The sequence below is a fragment of the Martes martes genome, assembly GCF_963455335.1.
Source record: "Martes martes genome assembly, chromosome: 3".
Taxonomy (NCBI): Eukaryota; Metazoa; Chordata; class Mammalia; order Carnivora; family Mustelidae; genus Martes; species Martes martes.
In genome coordinates, this window is record NC_137890.1 from 73598688 (window position 1) to 73622078 (window position 23391).

The 23391-nt window shown below is 38.2% G+C and overlaps 1 protein-coding gene across 1 annotated transcript; it reads right to left on the bottom strand.

Moving 5' to 3' along the window:
- Positions 1–749: 749 nt before the first annotated feature.
- On the bottom strand, positions 750–17898 carry POMP (proteasome maturation protein). Its single transcript, XM_080798413.1, has 6 exons — positions 17713–17898; positions 15083–15180; positions 12947–13007; positions 9766–9867; positions 5665–5758; positions 750–3289 (listed from the first exon to the last, which is right to left on the bottom strand). The coding sequence occupies exons 1-6, from the start codon at positions 17713–17715 to the stop codon at positions 3222–3224; spliced, it is 426 nt and encodes a 141-aa protein (XP_080654539.1). The 5' UTR covers positions 17716–17898; the 3' UTR covers positions 750–3221.
- Positions 17899–23391: the final 5493 nt, after the last annotated feature.

The following is a 23391-nucleotide window of genomic DNA, read 5'->3' on the forward strand; positions in this document are numbered from 1 at the left end:
AGAGTTGAACCAGAATTCTGCCCGGTCCTTCCTTCACTGACCCAGAGCCATATCCTCTGTGACCTCTATTTTGTCACATAGATGAACAATATAGCTTTTTCCTGTCTCCGCTAGGTCAAGACACTGAAAAGAAGCAAAAACACAAAGTACAACTGACAAAGCACGTCTACCGGCTCCAGAAATAAATTCGAGATCTGGAAGCAAACTCTAAATTTTCAAAACTTGATTTATCTTTTAAAGAAAAAACATGTTAAAGTTTCTTTTACTTTTTCAATCAGGAAATAAAACAAACCCTGCTGAAATTTGATTCAAAAACTAATGAATGGTATGTTCATATTCTTTAATATGACTTTAAGGATCTACAATAAAATAAATGAAGTATAGGTTTAAGTAAGCATTTATTGCACATGAAGGAATCTAAATTTGTTTTGAAATCATGAGCTAAATTCTAAGTTCCATGAAGTGTCACACCATTTTTGTTTTCTTTTAATTGAAACAGCAAGTCAAAATTTAGTTAACATATACTTAGATTTTATGTGTTTGATAAAAAAACATTTAACCGATTATAAATTCCAGTGGAAGATTATACACAACATAGTCTGTTTTTCAAAAATAATCTATTTGTTCAGATCATCTTTATCATTCTTGAAATGTCTGCACTCAAAGGGATAACAAAATACAGGGGAGCTCTGGGTTATACTTATGTGTACTCCTGAAAGAGGCTCAATGCAAAAGACAAAATTATGAAAAATGGTCACACTTTCATCTTTATTTTGTACAAATGGTAGGAGTGAAAAGGTCTGTTCATAGTGAAAGCTATCCCACAGCATGTATGCCAAATGGTGCTTACTTTTTTGCCAGCCCCCCAACACTTCCAGACAATAAAATCTACAAATTCCTTTATTCTCATACGTATTGGAAGGCTTAATACAGAATTAGATTGCACCCTCATTAGGTATGTTTCTATACTTTAATGTGAATTTTGTCATTTTAATCTTAATAAAATGAATTTTAACCAGTCACCAATCTATGAAGTTCCTCATGAACCCAAAGCTGTTTTGCATTCGAAACAGAAACAAGGAAAATAGTAAACTAATTCTTCAATAAAACCACAGCATCTGAAAGAAAAAAAAAATGCCTAGAGTTTGACACCTAGGCAAATAACTCAGATCTGTAGCTCTTACAAAGGAACCCAAATAACACCAACTTCAAGCACACAAAGACTGAAGAGATTAAGAAATAGCAAACTTTTCAGCACAGAAATTAACTGATGCTAATGACTATTGCTAATATAGAGGCAAAAGCAAGCAAAGAAGAAAGCAAGCATAAGAATCAAAGGTTCTGAGGCCTGGAAAGCTTTTCAAAAGTACACTTCCTGGGACTCACCCCAGACCACTCCTGTTGGAACTTCCAGGATTCAGACCCAATACCAAAATTTTTTCACAAGATTCCCAGGTGATTTTTTATGAATCCAGCAGTAAGGGTCACCGGTATAAATACAAAGAAGGTATAAAAGCGGAAAAGGAAAGAAAAAGCAAAAAGACCTTCAGAAAGCACTAATCGCAATTACAAACTCTGTTTAAAGAGTGCTCATTAATTTCACAGTACCCTCTACTGGTCAGGAAGGATATGTAGTATTCTTAAAACTATGGTACAGGAGAAATTTCCCACTTTATTGATTAGTTGAAAGAATAGATCTAGAAACAATTAGTGAACCTTCATTACTTAGTTTCTCATAACAAGTGTAAAATGGTTTGGCAAATACTATAGTAGCAAAAATGTTTTAAACTTAATCTCAATACTTAGAAGCAGTTTTTAAAAATGTATCATATGATTTATTTCAAGGTTTGTCATCCTTGACACTACTGACATTTTGAAGCAAATCATTTTTGGTTGCATGGAGCAAACTCTGAATATTCAGTAATAAATTTCTTGGCATAGAAGGCTGTTTCAATATAAATTATGAGTTTCTAAAATGATCTTCCTTTAGTACTTTTGTTACATGGCCATAACTCTTTGTCTTTTCTGTTGTAGGATGTTTTGCAGCATCCCTGGCCTCTACTAATGTGAGTAGCAGTCCTTCCTATGTATTCTCGACATATTGTTAGATGCCCCCCCCCAACCCCCAAAAGGGGAGGGGCAATATGGCCTTCAGCTGCAAATCAGTGCACTACCCAATTCAGATGTTCCCAAAAAATTGATAATCAAAAGATATTTTTTAATTAGTGAAAGATGACTCACTTACTAATTAAATCTAAAATTCATGATTTTTGTATACCAGGTTCACAAAGAATATCTATATCTATATAGATCTATAGATCTATAGATATAGATATATAGATATAGATATATCTATATCTATAGATCTATAGATCTATATAGATATAGATATATAGATATATAGATATAGATATATAGCTATAGATATATCTAGATCTATAGATCTATAGATCTAGATATATCTATATCTATATCACAAAGAGAACTATAGTGAAGATTTATTTTTAAATAATTATGGAATTTGTATGTACATGAATATTCTAATTTTTTCAATCTAATCATCTTGTGATATATAAATCTATGCAGTACAACAGCTTAATCAACCTACACTGGTTGCTTTAATTTTTCACTTTAAAGATAAGACCTAAATCAAAACCTTTGAACTTATTATACTTTTCAACCTGAAAGAACCAAAGAATAGCTACAATTCTAAAAGAGCAACAATAAACCCAATATTATTCTTATGAGTATCAATAGGCTATACTGAAACAAGGTGAAATATAAATGTCTTACTTTGTACTTAATTTGAAGTGTTGCCACTGAAATCAATTACAGATGTTTATTCTGAAAGATGCTACTATGAAGGCTGCAGATTCAAATGCTGATAATGGTTATTCAAAATTAAGCTTATGGAACACCCAGAAAACAGGCTGCATTGGAACCTATAGAAAGTTTTAAAATACTCTTTACCAACAATTTTTTAAAGACACAGAAGGCTGTTGTTTTCTATAATTGGGAGTTTTAAATCATCTCCCTTTAGTGCTTTCCATTGTCACATGGCCATAAACCAAAGACCCAAATAATTTCAAATGATCACAGATAATATTTAGGCAAAAATTCTCATGTGTCAGTACTTTTAATGTTGTGTACATCAAGTTATAGTAAAAAAGATGACTGTAAACAACATGCAGCCCCTCTACTTTCATGAACAGCATAACAGATTACAGTAAACCGAGTTTATATTCCACCATCAAGTGTGGTTCTCCCATTAGTTCACTTTGTGACGGGTCTGAAAACAAACAAAAACAAACATATTAAAGATTCTCAAAAAAAAAAAAGATAAATTCAATGATACTAACATGAAAATCTAGAATAGGCAAAACTGACAGAAAAGAGACTAGTGGCTGCTTAGTGGGGCCAACGGTAGGGAAGTGACTGCAAAGGGACCAAGGAAATTTTCTGGGGTGATAAGCATTTTATATCTTGACTGGGGGGACACTTACACAGCAGTACACATTTTCTAATATTCACAGAACCGTACACTTAAAATGCGTACATTCTATTATATGTCAATTATATCTCAATACAGTTGTTAAAAAAAAAAAAAGCCAACAACAGATTGGAAAAATTCTCCTTTTTCAAAATTCAAGCCTTCCAGTGGCTTTCCAGATGACTCTAGGAAACAATCTCTAATTAAAAGACTGAGCAAGTCTCTTAATCTAGTTTGCAAAAACATTTTATTTCTATTGTTTTGTGCTCTGTTACATATTATATACACATACACAAACATAAATCAGAATTCAAGAGCAAGAAAGTCTTTAAAATCTTCACTATCTTGTTTTTAGAGAGCAATCAAAGTCTTATTCTAACTGAACAGTACACATAAGGGAGCTTTTAAAATTAATGTAACAGTAAGCTTTCAAAAAAACAAATAAAGCCTTTTTCTGTTTCTGCCCCCTATTCGGATAAAAACCCAATGAACTATAAAATCAGTTTGTAAAAATAAATAACCATCCATATTAAAAATTACAGGTCTGGATGATTCCTCACTGATCTCCTCAGAGACTAGAGATTCTGTGTCACATCAGTTCAGCAATCTATACACTCACTCTCTACACTCATCACACAACAAAGTAGACTTAGCAACAACTGCCGCTGCTATCCTCATTAATAGCAGAGTAACTGCTATATAGAAGGCATTCAAGGGGTGCCTGGGTGGCTCAGTGGGTTAAAGACTCTGTCTTCGGCTCAGGTCATGATCTCAGCGTCCTGGGATCGAGCCCCGCATCGGGCTCTCTGCTCAGCAGGGAGCCTGCTTCCTCCTCTCTCTCTGCCTGCCTCTCTGCCTACTTGTGTTCTCTGTCTGTCAAATAAATAAATAAAATCTTTAAAAAAAAATAAAATAAAATGAAGTGTAAGTTCAATGTAAAAAGTTTAGGAATTCCAGATTTCCCTGCATTCAAAAAGCTCCCTCAGGAATGATTCTCAAAGGGGAGGCTCACCAGACTTCTGCCATGTCCACAGCATTTCCTTACCAGACACCAGCAGCCAAGCAAAGCTACTATAATTTTTTTTTTTTAAAGATTTTATCTAATTATTTGTCAGAGAGATAGAGAGAGTACAGGCAGGCAGAGAGGCAGGCAGAGAGGGGTGGGGGGAAGCAGGCTCCCCGAGGAGCAAGGAGCCCGATGTGGGACTCGATCCCAGGACACTGGGATCATGACCTGAGTCGAAGGCAGCCGCTTAACTGACTGAGCCACCCAGGCATCCCGCAAAGCTACTATAATTTAATCCTGTTGGGTTTTTCTGTTTCTCCTGAACTGCTGGGGCATAATGAACAGATGCAATACTTAACAGAGTTATATTTGTTTATCTTCCCCAGAACCAGAAAAAACAGAGGATGCTGTTTAGATTGTTCTTACTTAAAAATTATTTATCTCATATATAATAAAATTATTCAAGGAATTTTGTTAAAAATGACAGATTCTGGGCACCTGGGTGGCTCAGTGGGTTAAGCCTCCTCTGCCTATGGCTCAGGTCATGGTCTCAGGGTCCTGGGATTGAGGCCTGCATCAGGCTCTCTGCTCGGCAGGGAGCCTGCTTCCCCCACTCTCTCTGCCTGCCTCTCTGCCTACTTGTGATCTCTCTCTCTCTCTCTCTCTGTCAAATAAATAAATAAAATCCTTTAAAAAAAAAAGAAAAATGAGATTCTCCTTTCCTGTTCACCACCTACAGAAGCACAAAAACTCTCTGAGGGTGGGAGCTATTTTTTAAAGAAAACGTTTCTGACTTTTTCTAGTCATTTTAAAAACTCGTCATATCCCACAAATATTTTGAATACTGAAACAAAAATCATTATTTAAGCTACCCTTGTAATACTAAATTAGATTCACACATCAGACTATAATTGCAGGACATGAAATGAAAGACTATCATCAACTGACTGATAATGACTACAACCTCAAAACTCCATAAATTTCACCTTTAAAACCAGTTAAAGAACAGTTATTACCATTGAATTTTGTCTTACAGCAATGAATAAACATAAGCGAATCAATCCAGTGATCTATAAGCTCCATAAGGATGAGGATGCTATAGGTTTTGTTTGCTTCCATTGCCTTGTACGTTATTAGGGCTCCATAAAAGGTGCTGAATGACACTTACCATTAAGAATATCTTCGAATCCAATAGTCTCATCATTACCCCTCAAAATATCCAGTGAAAGGTTTGAGCTTGGAAGAAATGGAAGACGCTGAACCTTCACAAAAATATGAAAGGGCAAAATAAGAGAAAAACAAGGGGAGAAAGAAAACAATATATAATCTAATTTCATGCTCCTCGTTTTTTACGTGTAAAATTCACGAAGCTACAAATAAAACACCAATATAACCAGTGGGAAAAACACCAATTCATATTTCAGAGCCAAATCAATTTTTTAAAATTCCTTAAAACTTTATTCAAAATATATAAAGACACTGAAAATTAGTTTATTAACACTTAATAATCCCATCAACTTTGCATATATTTTGGGGCTTGGCTTCTGTCCCAAGAAAATCACAGTATACACGTGATGAAATGCAAAACCCCAGATCTAACATTATATCTATTTCCTAATAAAAGTGGGATAATCAAACTCCTGAAGAAATTCCAACTCAGTAAGAGCATTATTCTACTTAGTAAACTGATTACTTCACTTTGTATGTTGTTTTATATTGCTCATGTAAATATAACATATATGTAACATAACATAACATAACATATATAACATAAAATGTAAATTATGATCCTTAAAACAGTTCGGCTAACCAGAAAGGAAGATCAAAGTCACTTGTGGGGCCTTTAAAAAATACCATTCTGAACTAGCGTTATCTACCTTTCTCAAATGTTAAATATATACATTGCAGACTGAAATTAAGTACACAGTGGAGCAAGCACGGGCTGCAGAGTCAGAGCCCTGGAATTAAACTGTTCTACTACTTACAATACTAGTTACCTGATCTGTCTCACCATCAGCTTCCTCACCTGTGAAACAGGGTAATTAATACCACCTTCCTCTCAAGCATGCCAGATGATATGTGTAAAGGATGGTTATAGTATAGTCACTGGCATATACTTGGTATTCAACAAACTTTTATATACCCAAACCAAATTTTCAGTTTTTGTGTTGTTAGTTGTCTAGCAGTCATAATCGGAAACAATGCAGATTACTTTGGATATTGACAAAAGAATGCCAACAGTTAATAGGCAGTCCATACTACAGGATATTAGTATTTTAAAATAATCATAACTCTGAAATCTAAGGGTGCTGTTAAGATAATTTCCCCCAAGAAAATATATCCAGACTAAAAATTTTTTTTTAAGATTTTATTTATTTATTTGACAGAGAGAGAGATCACAAGCACGCAGAGAGAGAGAAGGGGAAGCAGGCTCCCCGCCAAGCAGAGAGCCCGGTGCAGGACTCGATCCCAGGACCCTGAGAGCATGACCTGAGCCGAAGGCAGCGGCTTAACCCATTGAGCCACCCAGGCGCCCCCAGACTAAAAATATTTTTAATCACTAATGGCCTATAGTGTTTGGGATGAAAAAAATTCTCCAGGTTGTCAAAATTAGAAAAATATATCTATTATTTAAAATACATATATAGGGGCACCTGGGTGGCTCAGTGGGTTAAAGCCTCTGCCTTCGGCTCAGGTCATGATCCCAGGGTCCTGGGATCGAGCCCTGCATCGGGCTCTCAGCTCCGTGGAGAGCCTGCTTTCTCCTCTCTCTCTGCCTGCCTCTCTGCCTACCTGTGATCTCTGTCTGTCAAATAAATAAATAAAATCTTAAAAAAAAATAAAATAAAATATACATATATATTTTATTTACATTTATATATATATATATGTGTATATATATATTTCTTTCTTTCTTTCTTCCTTCCTTTCTTTAAAAGGAAAGTAGGGATGACAGAGGAAGAAACAAAAACGGAGCTTTTAAGTTAAACCAGAGAGCCAGAGAGTAAGGGCCTGGCAGGTACAGTTTGATCAGCCATAGCCCTGAGAAAGGACCAAAAGCAGGGATGAGCAGACAGCTGTTATACATCCCCATAAGCAAGAACTGCAGTAGTACAGGGATAAGGGAAAAAAGGGAGGGAGCAGAATTTTGGACAAAGATTTCTGAATCAAATGGGATTAAAATTTTAGGGCTGATATATGAGCCGTATGTAGCTGGAATGTGAGCAGCAGGAAAATCAAAGTGAAGCTAGCAATTCTGTGCCACATTTGTGTTATTTCAAGCTTCAGAAGAACTCTAATAACCACACACTGTTGTTATGGTTAACTCCATTTCACATTAAAAACAAACAAATGGGGGCACCTGGGTGGCTCAGTGGGTTAAAGCCTCTGCCTTCGGCTCAGGTCATGATCTCAGGGTCCTGGCATCGGGCCCTGAATCGGGCTCTCTGCTCAGCAGGGAGCCTGCTTCCTCCTCTCTCTCTGCCTGTCTCTCTGCCTACTTATGATCTCTGTCAAATAAATAAAATCTTAAAAAAAATCCCCAAACAAACAAATGATCTGAGGCTCAGAAAGGTCTCTAACTTATTTAAGTTCTTAAGACTAGTAGATGGTGGAGCCAAGATTCACATCTAGATTATTCTGACTTAGAGCCACACACGCTCTTTTAGAACTTGATCGTTGGAAAAAAGTCTTGAAATAGCTTTTACAATGACTTGGCCAACATAGTTGATGGCATTAGTAGAATTTACTAAAAAAGACACAGTAGTAGGAAGAACACGTATAAAAGCCAAAAGGTGAGAGAAAAACTGAATCAGGACATGCAAGTAGTTTTAGGAGGCTATGAAGTATGGTGGAGAACAAGGAGAGGCCAGTTCATGGACAGAGCCATGTTAAGGAGCTGAGTTTTAATTTGAGGGCAAAGTGAGGGGAGTGACATGGTCAAATCTGTGTTTTATAAAGATTATTGTGGCTAGAGCATGTACAATGCTGGGAGGACAGCAGTGATCCAGACAAAACACAGTAGGCAGTCAAAACCAATGTGGTAGCAGTGGTGAAAACATGTAATTGACTAGATGGTGGGAGGTATGGGTGGAGGGTAGGGATGTGGTGCAGGGTGAGATAACCACAGTTCATGCTCCAATCTCTGCCTTAGGAAGCAACCTATTCATACGTGATACATGTGAGTATGTGAGAAATAATGAGTTGTTCTGTACTTAGACATGTGAAATTTGAAGTGCCTGTGGGACTTCCAATGGAGAAGTCTACAGGTTTATAGCTCATGAGAATTAAAACTTGGGGGTCATCAACATATAAATGATACTTGAAGTTATAGGAATAGACAGGAAATAACAGGATGAAAATAGGACTGGAGATGGGAACTAAAAAAACAGAATTTCAGGATGCAGAAAAAAGCAAAAGGAATCTATGTGGCAACACCAGAGAATAAGGTTTCAGAGATGAAGGGGATATCAGCAAAGTGTGGTGTCCTAAAAGCCAAGGGAAGGAGTCATGGTGTAACATACCACAGGGAGATCAAACAAAAGGAGGGCATACAGATATCCACATTGTTTAGAAGCAGCTTCACTGGTGCGATGGGAGCCAGAAACCAGTTGGTTGAGTGAAATAGTAGGCAAAGGAGTATACAAATGGAGGCAACTTTAAGGCGCTCAACCTGCAAAAGCACACTTAGTGAGAGAGAAGGTGCTATAAAGGGACTGACAGAAGTTTTGTTTTAAGAGACAAAAAAGGTGTTAGAATGAATGTAAACACTGCTGATGAGTCTGAGCGAGTAGAGAAAGAGGATGAAGCTATCAGCTATAGGAAGAATCCATGAAAAGGGAGTTCCCTGACGTAGTGTGAGATGACAGAATCCAGGGCACAGGTCAAGGCAGGTCTTACACACTCGGAAGGACATTTTTGAAGATCTTATTCCTGAGCAACAGGTGCACTCGGCTACATACAAACTGCCTACATATAAACATACAACCACATGCATATTCCTAGAGGCATTTCAAATTCAATGTAGCCCTCCCAAAAAGAGAAAATCACGAAAGTAGATGCAGAGAAGTTTTGGCACTGAGCTCATAATCTGAAGTTTTCCACGTAATGTCTTCTTTTTTCTCTATAAAGTAGAAATCGAGGTCATATCCTGGAAAGGGGCAAAGTAGAATGGACTGCAGAGAAGGTAAGGGTTATGGGGCTAGTCCTGGAGAAGAGTCCTTCCAATCCACAGCAACATACATGTCATAACTGACATCCATAAACTCACCTGCTGCACTGCCTTGAATTCCATTTGCAATTTTAGTGGAGCAAACAGACCCTGGATGTTTCTTAGTGTAGAAAAATTCATTTTATCTTGGTTGAGCTGAAACTACAAAGGCAAACAACGTAATTTTAAATGTTACACGCAACATTCTGCTTTCAAAACAGCACAGATACGTATGTAGCACAACACTTAAAGAATTTTAATATCCATAACTGAAATTAAAACAAAGTACTTTTAGCGGCACCTGGGTGGCTCAGTGGGTTAAAGCCTCTGCCTTCGGCTCAGGTCATGATCCCAGGGTCCTGGGATGGAGCCCCACATTGGGCTCTCTGCTCAGCAGGGAGCCTGCTTCCCTTCCTTTCTCTCTGCCTGCCTCTCTGCCTACTTGTGATCTCTGTCTGTCAAATAAATAAATAAAATCTTTAAAAAAAAAAAACCACAAAGTACTTTTATTAATTTTGTCAATAAATTTTAGAACATAAATGTCTGTTTTATCCAGCATGCACGTGTACTTCACCAATGTAAAAAATTATCACCTAAAATTTGGATTTACAGAACTGATAAATTAAGGAATGTTTTTCACATTGAAAAAACATATTTACAAAATATTTCAGTGTTTTTTATTAGAATTACCACAAAACTGTAAAACAAAGGAAAGGTATAAATGAGAAAGAGTTACATACAAGTGACAAAAATAGTGAATTTCCAAGTATGCAAGTATGTAATTCAAAAGATTTCACAAAGGAAATAGTCTAACCCATGATACCACCCTATTAATTAAGTACAATGTTTAAACTCCACTTGTTGGGGTAATAGATTCCCAGGTGGCAGGGAGACCCAAAACTCTAAAGTTTGTCCAGTTTGTATTGGGTGCTAATAAGCAATTTTTTTTCTAGAATCATACTTTTACTAAACACTAATATTACTTCTAAAAAACTGACTGCAATCTAATGTACTTTAGGCAAAATGAATCAACTTGACCCATGAATCCTAATCTAGTTTCCCAAAATGGGTAGTGGATATGATTTGCAGACTACTACAAGGTCTGTCCCAGTTAAAGTACTTACAGTAAGATAAAGTGACCTCTGTGATCAATTTTTATTATACTACATTCTCTACATTTTATTTTTATTATATTGCTAGATTTTAGGTCATGGGCAGGGGGAATAATTTTGATCAAAAACCTACTGAGAGATTAGTGCCCACTTAAGACATGACCAGAGGCCATATACATTAAGTCTAAGATAAGGTACCCAGTGACATGGTTTTTAATTACTTTAGCTAGAGTATAAAATTTTAACTGATGGTCCTTATTATGGGTATATAATCTGAAGTTCTCACTGAAGGATTTCTGTTAAATACTGAGCTATCCTCGTAAGTAAATAGTTTTATGTAAAAAATACAATTTTATAAACTTTGATGAGTATGTCCATCTTTTAATACGATGTCAAACTATAATTATCAATCAACATGTATTTAATTATTAGCGACCATAGGCAAAATGAGGATTTAGCTTGGTGGCAACAAACCACAAAACAGTCTGCCATGGAGGAGGTTATATAATCGAATTGGGAAGACATTATATATAGATCAGGGCTTCTCAACCCTTGGCACTACTGACATGGTGAGCTACACAATTATTTGTTGTGGTGGATGGGGACTGTCCTTTACATTGCAGGATGTTTAGCAGTGTCCCTGGCCTCCATCCGATTGATGCTAGGACCAAAGACCCTTCTCTCCCAACACTACTTGTAACAGTCAGACATTCCAAATGTCCCCTGGAGGAGGTAAAATCATCCCTAGCTGAGAACCACTGGTATAAATAAGGATGGTCATCTTCCATCACTGTCACTACTACAGCTCCTGATCATGGAGAGCTACTGTAAGCCAGCATATGCCAAGGCATGGGCTATCACTAACTCCATTTTACAGATGAGGAAACTAAGACTTAAACAGAGATTAAGGAATTTGCCCAAGTTCACTTAGCTGCTAAGGATGGTGTCAAGAATCTAAACCTACATAGTTCGATTACACAACCCATGCCAAAGGACTTATAATAGTTAGTAAGTGGCACAGAATTTCAAGAGACTGCCATTAGCTGGTTAAGTGATTAAGGAGACTACACAGAAGCAGCTGATGTAAACTGAGTCTCAAATGATCTATGCAATTTTTAAACTCTTCATCACCATTTGGGCCAGTGTCACTCTGATTTGTTAATGTCTCTCTTAACATGTATTGCTCAGAACTGAACCAAAATTCCAAATCTAATGGCCAGGCTAATACTTGAGAAAGTGAGAATGTAATCTCCCTTGATTTGAGCCCCATATTATTAGTAACAACACTGCACCATCTTCCTGAAGTAGTAAGATACCTCTTTCTTCCTGCTCTGAACGTGTATTTAGAAAGTCTTTGTCTTTAGAACATGTATACAGGATATACCCTCTTCGGGGGTGACCCTTTCCTATCTATTAACCTGGTTAATACTGGTCCACAGCTATTCAAATGTCTACTCCTCTACAAAGCCTCCCAGCAGCCCTCTGCACAGGTGGCTGCTCCATCTTGGTCCTCTATACCATTTTATGAAGCCCCTATCCACTGCTTGTCCTCCCATTAAATTTTCAGCCCCTCAAGGATGGGGATTATGTCACACTCATCTGTGTACCTACTGTGCCTTGCAAGAGAATATGACTCTCAGTAACTTGGAGATGCAGGGCTTGAGAAAGAGGTCAAGGCTAGAGATATGGACTGGCGGTCAACAACAAAAATGGCAGAGGAAAATTATAAAGGAAAACAGGGTCATCAAGTAAGGAAATATTATGAGAGGAATGGAAAGGGGGATTGGTCTTTAGAAATGTCCATACAGGGGTGCCTGACTGGCTCAGTTGGTAGAGCATGGTCTTGAGTTTAATCTTAAGGTCTTGAGTTTAATCCCCATGTTGGGAGTAGAGCCTAGTTAAAATAGTCCATAAAAAAGACAAAAGAAGAATGTGTGGAAAAGAAGCTTTAGTGAAGCAGTTTAATGATAATTCAAAGCCTGCTCTACAAGGATACTGAAAGTCAGTCCTCATATTCTTCATGGTCAAATGCTCAACATTAAAATTATCTTAATAAATGTAACTATGTATTACTAAAAATATATTCTTCTACTAGAGGATAAAAATAGAAACATGGATAACATACTTACATTTTTTTCTGATAATTCAAGAGGATGACTGGGCAAAAGTTCATTTTTCACACAAGGTAGGCTGAAAAAAAGTATTTAAAAGTGAGATTATAAATCACTCAATTGCATCTATCAACAGGTATAACTGGTATATCAATAGGTATAATGGAATGGCACAAGGGAGTTTTTAGGAACAATGACACTTCTGTATCTTGATTATGGCAATGGTTGCAGGGATTGGAATATTTATTAAAATTCATATTACTGTGAAATATAACATAATGAATTATATAACACTTTTAAAAAGGTCAAATTTACTACATATGATAAATATTTTAAAACGTATCAATTAGGGACGCGTGAGTGGCTCAGTTGATTAAGTGTCTGCCTTCAGCTTAGGTCAGGATCCCAGAGTACTGGGGTCAAGTCCAGAAACGGGATCCTTGCTCAGCAGGGAGCCTTCATCTCCCTCTGCTTGTGCTCTTTCTCTGACAAATAAATAAAATCTTTTTAAAAAGTAGCAATTATAGATACTAGTGGTCAATTCAGTAGGGTGAACCCTACGAAAAACAGTGTTAAATGATGCCCTACATCTGGAAGAAATTTAACAAAGTATATTTAAAATTACTATTATTTGATGACATGCTTCCTATATTATATAAAAAAAATCCAGGGGCACCTGGATGGCTCAGTCAGTTGAGTGTCCAACTCTTGGTTTTAGCTCAGGTCATGATCTCGGGGTCATCAGGTTCTGCACTCAGTGAGGAGTCTACTTGAGGATTTGCTCCCTTCCTCTGTCCCTCCCCACACTCACATGCCCCACCCTTGAATAAATAAATGAATCTTAAAAACAACTACACCTCTTCCGTTCAGTTCTATGCATATTCAATATTTAATGTATTTTTAATAAATACATGCTGAGTAGTGTGTTTGACATTTACTAAATACCTACTATATAAGGTCATACATTATTAGAACCAGGCCACTGGTCTTTAACACTCTAGATACATAAAGAGGACTATGCTTATTGCCAAAATGGGATTTGAGAGCTGAAAAGAACCTGCAACAATCATTCATTGCACATTGTCTTTGTACAGAACATTATCCTAGAAGCAGAATTTGAAAATGGTTGTGTTCACAGCAATCTTAAAGTCTAACCAGGAAGAATAAGGAGCATTTTAGGTGGAAAAAAATAAATATATAAAAAATCATCAGAACCTGGTTACTGACTGGTTTTATGAATTTGATTATACCATACCATAAATCAAATTATATCTCCAATTCCAAAGACTATAAACTGCATCTTTCACTAGAAAATGGAAAGACAATAATGAAGCATTAGGTCTGTCCCCAGACACCACCATCAGAATGACATTTTATTATAGTAAGACCAAAATACCTTAAAGTTACATATAAAATTCAAAAATTCAAAACAGATGTTTACAGGAGTAGGCACTACCCGTATATGATTGAGTAGAAAAGCAACCTGCCAATAAGTACCAGAAATTGAGACCTAAACATATAGAAACATGGAAGAAATCAAAGGAAGGGGTACAACTGTGTGCTGAAGCTAGAAAAGTAAAGTAACAGCAACTAACACTTACTGAGGGCTTACTAATGTCAGGTACTGTTCTAAATATTTTTCATGTATTAACTCTTTTATTTCTCAAAATGAAAATTATACTATTAACAGCCCTATTTTACAGATATAGATATTAAGACATAGAGCAATTAAGTTACCTGCCTGAAGTCACACATCTAGTAAAGAGCAGAGCCAGAATCAAAACCCAGTCATCCTACTCCTGAGTAGGCTCCTAACTGCTGTGTTCTAGTTTCACCCAGAGAATTATTCCAGTAGTTAATAAGGACACAAACGGCTCTCCAAGTTAGCAGTAGCAAAAAGAAGAACCGGACCAAGTCATGCTACTGGGTAACAGCTCCTTGAAGGATGCCCTATCCAGTCCTACTACTGTTAAGAATTCCTCTATTACAAAAAACATCCACTCCCACCCTCCCCAAGTCTAAGGCATACTATTTACTATGTCCCAAATTAAATATATATTTATGGTCTATCAAAATAGTTAAAGAATACTGTGAAAAAGAATTCACAGAAACATTTTATTGTAACAAAGTCAAAGTCAGAATTCCCCCATATACCCTTTTCGAAGAAGATCATGACTTTCAAAAGGTCCACTTGCTGAAAGTTCAGTAACCGGAATACTGTCCTTTAACTGAGATCCAAGTCCTCTGGCATTCTACAACACAAATAAAAACACTATTAAATACAAAAAATGGTTAAAAATTCACACTGAACATCTACATAAAAAACACTGTATAAGCACTAGACAAAAAAAATAAAGTCTCTGCCCTCAAAGGGCCCACAGTCTAGACAATTATGATGAGCCTTTACATTATGGTAGAATGATTATACACGGTACATTAAATAATATCAAATTTGGGGGTAGGAAGGACTCCTGATTGATCTCTGAATACTGCCATACTGAAAGGCATTCCAGGAAAAAAGAACATGGGTAAAGGTACAAAAATATAAATAAACAAGCTATAAGCAGTTTGACATGACCAGCTAACTCCATATCAAGTAAACCAAAGCTGGCAAAATGAAAAAAACAAAAAGGCTTAAACATGCAAAGAAATTCAGGTTTTATTCTGAAATTGATAGAGAGTCTCTGAGGGTTATGACAGGATCAGATTTACTTTCATTGGAAAGATCCCTTGCTTAGGTTGGAATGACTAGCACAGAATGAAAATAGTCGAGGACAGAATCCTGGGGAATACAATTCCTTAATGAAGAACAAGAAAGTGGGATTAAGAACAGGCTAGCTAGAAGAATGTGGTCACAGAAGCCAAGGGAAAAAAAGACATTCAGAAAGTATTTGGTCTTTAGAACAGGGTACTCCCTATGAAAAATCAATCTAATCAGTACATTATAAACAAAACCAAACAAGAACAAAGACTCCCAGTATATCTGGTATTGGTTTATTATCACCCTACACATATATACCATAAAAATTTGATCACCAAATATTTATTAAACATCTACTATGTGGCAGGTACTCTGGTAGATGCTGAAGATATACACCTACGTTCCAGGGTTTAGTCTAATGAAGATAAATTAAACAAGCAAATAAATGCAATAAACATTACAACAGGTAAAACCCAAAAGCTGACTTCTAATCACTTGTTGCTCAAATACAATATTGCTGTAATTCTGCAGAAAAATGTAAAACAGCTACAACAGTTTGGTATCCCCTTACACTATTCTAGGAGAAACTACTCTGAGAAACCAGCATTTTAAATTGATTTCTTAATTTATCTGTGTGTATTTTATATTGTCAGGTACTTTATCCTGTTCAGAGTTTCTTCAATCTAACATCCTACTTCAGGATCTCACACCTGGGTAACTTTAACAGCACTTGACTGGGTCTTGCTGTCTCTAGACTTTTCCATTTTCTACTTCCACAAATCAAGGTTTTCCTAAAACGTACAATATCTACCACCAAGCTGTTATAAAACCTTTCATTGATTTGCCAATGTCTTCTTTGAAAAATAAGTCCAACATCCTTAGCCTGGAACTCAAGAACCTACAAAACAGGCCTCCCTACAGAGAAGTCAAGGTTGATCAGGAAAAGAATCTGGAACCTAGTCCAACTGTCTCTAACCTACTATGTGACTATGATCAAGGCATACAATCTCTCTGGCCCCTTTTACTCATCCCTCCAGGTGCCTGAACTCTTTCCACATCTAGAGTTGTACGACTGTACCTTTCCAAATGTATCTCCTGGTACTTTCTCACATAAACATTCTCCTCCTCTCAGACTGCTTTACTATAAAGCAAGAGAAGAAAAGTTTCTTCTACACACAAAGAAAAGGAGAATTCGGATTTCTGGGCTTTACTGTTATGATTTCACCCAATTTCCTTCTGTAAAATCAAGATTGGTACCTGATGTTTCTATAAAAGCAGCAGAGGAAAACAAATCTATGAAAAGTTAAGTACCACTAGACCTCAAAGTGTTTATAAAACCTCTTCACGATGATCAGCAATATTACCAACAGAAACTTTCTAGATTTAGATGGCCTAGTATCAGAGTCAGGGGCCGCGGCCTTTGAGGAGTCTTTCCCAAGCATCCCACTTTTAAAGTTAGAAAGATAGAAAGTGGGTGGGAGTGGGGAGGATGCACTAACAATAATGACAAACGGGGAGTAACAAACGTCTCGATTTTTCCCCCTCCAACTTCTGGCATACTACAGGTTCCCCAAAATGTCTGTAAAGGTGAGAGATAAAAAAGGAGACTTTATAGCTGGGTTTGTTAGCAAAGCAGTTCCGCGGTCTGGGGTGAGTGAGGAATTCGAGGGCTTTGGGTCCCCAAGGTTTGCCCCTCATGGGAAGGGTAGTCAGTCGGCAGCGCCGCAGAACACAACACAGAACAACGCTGCACTTTCGGATCTGTCCTTGCCAGCTCGGCGCCAACTATGGGGAGGGGGCCGGGGCGTGCTGGGGGTCTCCGGGTTGAGAGGGCGCACATCGAGAGAAACAAGTGAAGGAAATGAAGCCGAAGCGCTGCTCGCGGGACCCGTGCCGGAGCCCAGCCCGGACGACAGCCACGAAACCCCTAACCCCGTGACTCGACAGATCATGGCGCCCGAGGCCGGCCTCATCCTCCCGCCGCCGCCGCCACCCCGGGACGAGATAGGAGGAGGCGGACCATTTCTCCCGGGCCAGGGTCCCGAGCCCGCCGGGAACTCAGGTCGCCCAGGGTCTCACTCACCATCTTCACCTGCTCTGTGAACAGCCTCTCAGCCCCGTTACCGTCAGCCGGCCCCGCCGCTCACTTCCGTTTCCGGGGTCCCCCCCCCATCCGCCGGAAGTGCGTCCGTCCGGGCGAGGAAGGAAGGAGGGCGCGGGGCGCCGGGAGGGAGCCGCGCGGGGCCGGGGCTCCCACGCTTGAAGTCCCGAGGGACCCGGGGCCAAGGGCGCAGTAAGGGTGTGGGCTGGGAGGAAGGCGGGGTCGGGACGAGACGTGCCGGAGGGGAGGGAAGACGAGGACCTCCGCTTGGTTAATAAACATCTGCCATTGGTACAGTATTTGAAGATGGGCAATGTGCTTTGGTAGATGCGTCCCTTTATTTAATACAAAAGCTCGTTAAAGTGGGTACTACATTTTTCGTGAGGGTAAACGAAGCATAGGTGGGATGAATAATTTGCAGTCTTTGAGCTAGTAAGGCAAACGTAGAACACGAGGCTTTGCCAGTTTATTTTTACAGATCATGTATCGAAGGCCTGCTATGTTCAAAATCCTGTCCCAAGGACAAGAATACAGAAGTGAATCTGGCTGATATGGTTCCTGGGCTAGAGGAGCAGCGAAGTTGGTGGGGGTGGGGGGAAGGGTGACATCGAATGGAGTATGGTTGATAATTACAGACACATATTGGCTTTTATTTATAGCAACACAATTCTAAGGGCTTTGCATGAACTATCTCCTTTAATCCCTTCAATTATCTTATGAAGTATGTACCACTGTTGTCTCAATTTTACGGTCCAGGAAAGCAAGACAAAAGAGGTTAAATATACGGAAGAACCCATAATCCATTATCATATCACACTGTGTTGCCTTCCAAATATAATGTGATAAAATGGACTCATACTCTGTCACCGTATAATGGAGGTGACTTAAGGAATCCTTGGGCTGATAGTGAAAGGATAGAATGAACTCGTTTGAGATAGGAGAATATATGAAAGAACATCACTGGCATTTGCTTAGGTTAAAAAAAAAAAAAAGGTGGGAAAGGAGGTATGTAAGGCTGAAGTTCAGAAAGTAAGGTAGAGAGTAGTGGGAGATGAGGCTGTAAGTAGATGGAGGCAAGTTTATTTTGGAGGCCTCTGTGCCAGTTAAGGATGAGGCTTTAAGAAGCCACTGAAGGTTTTCTAAGGAGGGAGGCTAAGGAACCTTGAAGTTCCAGAGTAGTCCAGATTTCGAATATTCTGCACTGTTGTCCTTATCTTCTGTCTCTCCATATCTACCTTGAGATGTGAATTTGAATGTTTTATTTGCATCTTATTCCTTACACTCAGTTCCACCTAAGGAGAAATTTTAAAACTGCAGCTCTTAAAAAGAAATCACTTTAATGTTGATTCCTCACGATTGAGTTATTAAATTTTTGTTGAGCTTATGATTCTGGAGCTAAAGAGAAGAAAAAGCCATTTCCCTATACTTGAGATGCTTTTATTTTCCTTAGGGAATAAACATGGTAAATAAATGTGGTAAATGCTTAATAGAGAAAGGAAGTTGGATCAGGAAGTGGTTGGGAACAGGGAAAATAGGCTTTTGAGGAAGAGGAAATGTGGAAAGGCAGAGATTTGCCAAACGGCATGTTGTAATATGGACAATGAAGTTTTCCATGTGTTTGGAGTTCTGGGGGAGTAGGGGAACAAGATGAAATGAGATTGGAGGGATTGGTGGGGTAAAATAAAGGGCCTGTATGGTGTCTGAAGTTTGGGGCTTTTTCTTTTTCTTTCTTTCTTTCTTTTTTCTTTTCTTTTCTTTTTTTTTCTTTCTTTCTTTCTTTCTTTTTTTTTTTTTTTTTTTGAGAAAATAGGCAGTAATGGAGGTCTTTTCACAAACATTTGACATTAAAAAAAATTCTGGTGGCAGCATGAGGAATATACTGGAAGTGGGAGAAACTAGGAACCAGGATACCATTTAGAGTATTGCAGTAGTCCACAAAAGAGAGGGTAGAAAGGTATCACAGCACATTGCAGAGACTTTGAGAAGCAGTGAAAAGTAGTGATAGACCTTAAGAAATACTAGAATTCATGAGGCAACCATTAGAAGGAGATCCTGCTGTGGAGACAAAAAAGAGATGGTTAGAGAGGTAGAAAGAAAATCAAAGTGCCATCAAAAAATCCAAAGGGGAAGAGAGTGTTGAGGGGTTGAAAAGTAGTTCAAAAGAGAGGTTAGAAAGTAGTTTTAAAATAGCTTTAAAAAGTTCATAAAGTCTCGGGGCGCCTGGGCGGCTCAGTAGGTTAAAGCCTCTGCCTTCGGCTCAGGTCATGATCCCGGGGTCCTGGGATCGAGCCCCACATCGGGCTCTCTGCTCAGTGGGGAGCCTGCTCCTCTCTCTCTGCCTGCCTCTCTGCCTACTTGTGTTCTCTGTCTGTCAAATAAATCAATAAAATCTTTTAAAAAAAAAAAAAGTTCATAAAGTCTCGAAAATAGATCTTTAGTGACTGATGTGAAGGTAATTTCAGTAGAAAAGCAAGGAGAAAAATTGCCATCTTTTGAGCCATATACACACACCTATGTTTATATCCTTCTAAAAAGGTTTATTACAGCATTAACTAATACAAGTCAGTGTTGAGTGTGCTAAAGTAGTTTAAAGAATTAAGTTAGATTGGATACTAGAATGGTTTAGAATGATTTAATATGTTTGCTTAGGCTCTATGGAGAATAGACTATTAGTAAATGTTAACATCTGCTATATGTCAAGCCCTATTCTTAGTTCTTGACATACTTCATTTCACTTAATCTTCAATTACTCTGTGAGGTAGGTACTACTATCATCCACATTTTACGTAGGAAGCAAGCTCATGTGCGTTGTAGCCCAACAAGTACTCTATTTTACTTTACTTTTTGTTGTCTGCCTTGACTTTACTCTTAAGCTCTTCTGGCAAAAATATTTGTTGAATGCATGTTGTTGAACATAGCAGAAGAAACCCATCTAGAATGTAGGGTGAGAGCAGGTGAATGAAGACAGCCAGGTAACAGCTCAGGCTGGTGTAAAAGCATGCTGAGTTGAAAAATGCCCGTGGCATTGGTTGAGTCTTCATCCCTTCAAAAGTAAAGAAAGGGTGGGGTAAAGCAAATGTATGCATTTCATTGTTTTAAAAGATTTTACTTATTTATTGAGAGAGAGAGCCTGAGCAGGGGAATGAGGGAGAGGGAACCCAGTGTGGGGTCTGATTCCAGGACCCTGAGATCATGACCTGAGCCAAAGGCAGATGCTTAACTGATTGGGCCGCCTAGGTACCCCACCAATGCATGCATTTCGAAGAAGAGGTAGTTGAGTGATAAATGATCAAGCAGTAAAGTGGGGAGCAAGAAGTTGTGTTGACATTTTTCTTGCTCTGTAAATTAGGGAAATTGAAGATTTGTACTACTTTGGGCGAAAGAGTAGACACCACTGGACAGGCTTTTGAGGAAAGTAGCATCGTTTATGAGAAACCTAGCTTTCTTAGTTAGGGCTAAGATGTGGGAAGAGAACTTGTGGCAAATTAAAAAAGTACTGGGAAATCTAGTTGCAATAAACTAGGGAAGTCTAGTTGAATGATCCAGGGGACTTAGTGGCGGGCTTTCTGAAAGGAAGACCAGTGAGTAGCAGGTTCAAGTGATGAGCATTTAATGGTACCAGAGGAGTACCAAGAGTAGAGAAGTCAAGGTCTTCTCCTTTATGCACTTGATGTGACCTGTACACTACCATAACCTTTAGCACTTAGTTGTGTTGATCTATTTCCACATCTATTTCTTTTCAACAAGCTTCTGCACTCAGGGGCTATGCCTTACATATTATTGTATCTGTATCTGGCACACAGAAAGAGCCAGTAAATGTTTATTGAATGAAAAATGTGGGAAAGAGCAGATAAATGGATAGTTGTGGCTAATAGGCAAGACTAGGCTGGCTCATATGGTTGGGAAATATGTTGAGGTAGACATGGGTGATCCAAGAAAACTTATTTGAAGAACTTTCCAGGAGCATCTTCCTGGGCCTGGAGCCCAACCTTAAAGCTCAGTACTGTAAGCTAAGGCCCTAAATCCTTATCTGGTTCCAATTATCCCCTTTCCCTCAGGGCTAGACTCAACAAAAACTGGCACCTTACCAAAAAGTCTACAATTCTGACATCCACTAGCAGTAAGAGCCACAGATGTGTGTGTGTGTGTGTGTGTGTGTGTGTGTGTGTGTGTGTGTGTGTGTGTGTGATGTCCCCCGCCTTCCTCTCCCCCTCCCAGCTACAAATTCTGGCCAGTCCTGCTTGGTCTTTTTTCTTCCTGGTCTCTGACAGTTCTTAGCCAGATGGATTCTTTTGAGCTCTGAAAGCAGGATGGGGGGATTTGGAGAGGGTCAGGCGGCAAGGGTTGGTGACAATGGTTTTCCCTCAAGAATTTGGTATAAAAAGATGAGAGCTCCATTTTTTTAGAAAGATGGAAGGGAGAATTAATTAGTGTAAAAAGTTTGTAAAACATATTCTCTAAGGTACCTATTGTATGGCTGTGTAAGTTTCAGATACTATGTTCCCCTATGAGGTTGCAGGGGAATTTTTGTGAAGAGGTGGTACAAATCTCAACTAATAAGAAAGTTACTATGTCTCAGAGGACCTGAAAAGAATATATAAATTATAAATAGTACACCGAACCCTTCTTTAAATGATCTAAATTCTTGTAGTGTTGGGGAAGGCTCAATGTGCTTAATTTCAGATAAATCATATTTACACATCTGTCTTTGCAAGTCCCTTCATAAGTGTTAAGGGATGGAGAAATACTTTCACACCCAGTTTATTTGACAGACCCTTTTCTTTAACCCTAAGAGATGAGTGTTTCATATTTCTCTTGAAATACTTGCTGACTATGATTTCAGATGGAGTTGCTTTTAAAAGAGTGTCCTCTGAATATGAAAAGCTGGGTTTTGAGAATAAGTGCTAAAGTAGACTCTTGAATCCAGGTGTTTTGTTTTACTATTTTACATCTGCATTGCATCAGACACAGCAGAGGTTAGCATTCCATTTTCCCTGCTTTTGTAGCCCCATTTCAGGTCTGTGCTTTTGAAAAAGTGGTTTATACTTTCATCATAAAGAGTCTTTATTTATTCATCTGTAGAGCATACAATTTTAGATTATATGCAACAGAATTTAAATTTGAGCCCCATTTCTATTACCCTTCATTTATCAGCAGCCCACATGTAGAAGCATAGAGTCACGTTAATACTAGCTAAAGAAAAATTTACTTTGGAAGGCAGATCTGTGAAAAACATCATATAGTTGCATATAGAGCCAAGTATAATATACATGTACACTGGATATTTTCGATTCAGATGCTGTTTTTGGATACTAGGGTCAATCTTCTCCACTGGCATGAGTAATTGAGGGGAAGCTTTTGTATTTTTGAAAATTCAAAATTTTGTTCCTTGAAGACAGTTAAAAACTGGAGGAGAGAAAGTTTACCTATGTTCAAAGCATACTAGGAGGTTACCTCAAAAGCAGCCTACACTAATCTTTTTCAGAATCAGAAAGCTGATTTAGAATCTAAAAGCTAAGAAAGACAGCCTGAGTCATTCTGATTGTATGGTTGGTCTATTTGAGGGTTTTTTGTTTGTTTGCTTGTTTGTTTGTTTTTCCTTATGGGAGCAATACATGCTCATTGTAGAAAATTAGAAAACACCAAAGGGCAAAAAGAATG

Coding starts and splice junctions, on each gene's coding strand:
- POMP (XM_080798413.1), bottom strand. Junction 9,868..12,946: donor TTGAATTATCAGAAAAAAAT/GTAAGTATGTTA, acceptor TTGCCTTTGTAG/TTTCAGCTCAACCAAGATAA. Junction 5,759..9,765: donor AATTCAAGGCAGTGCAGCAG/GTGAGTTTATGG, acceptor ATTTTTGTGAAG/GTTCAGCGTCTTCCATTTCT.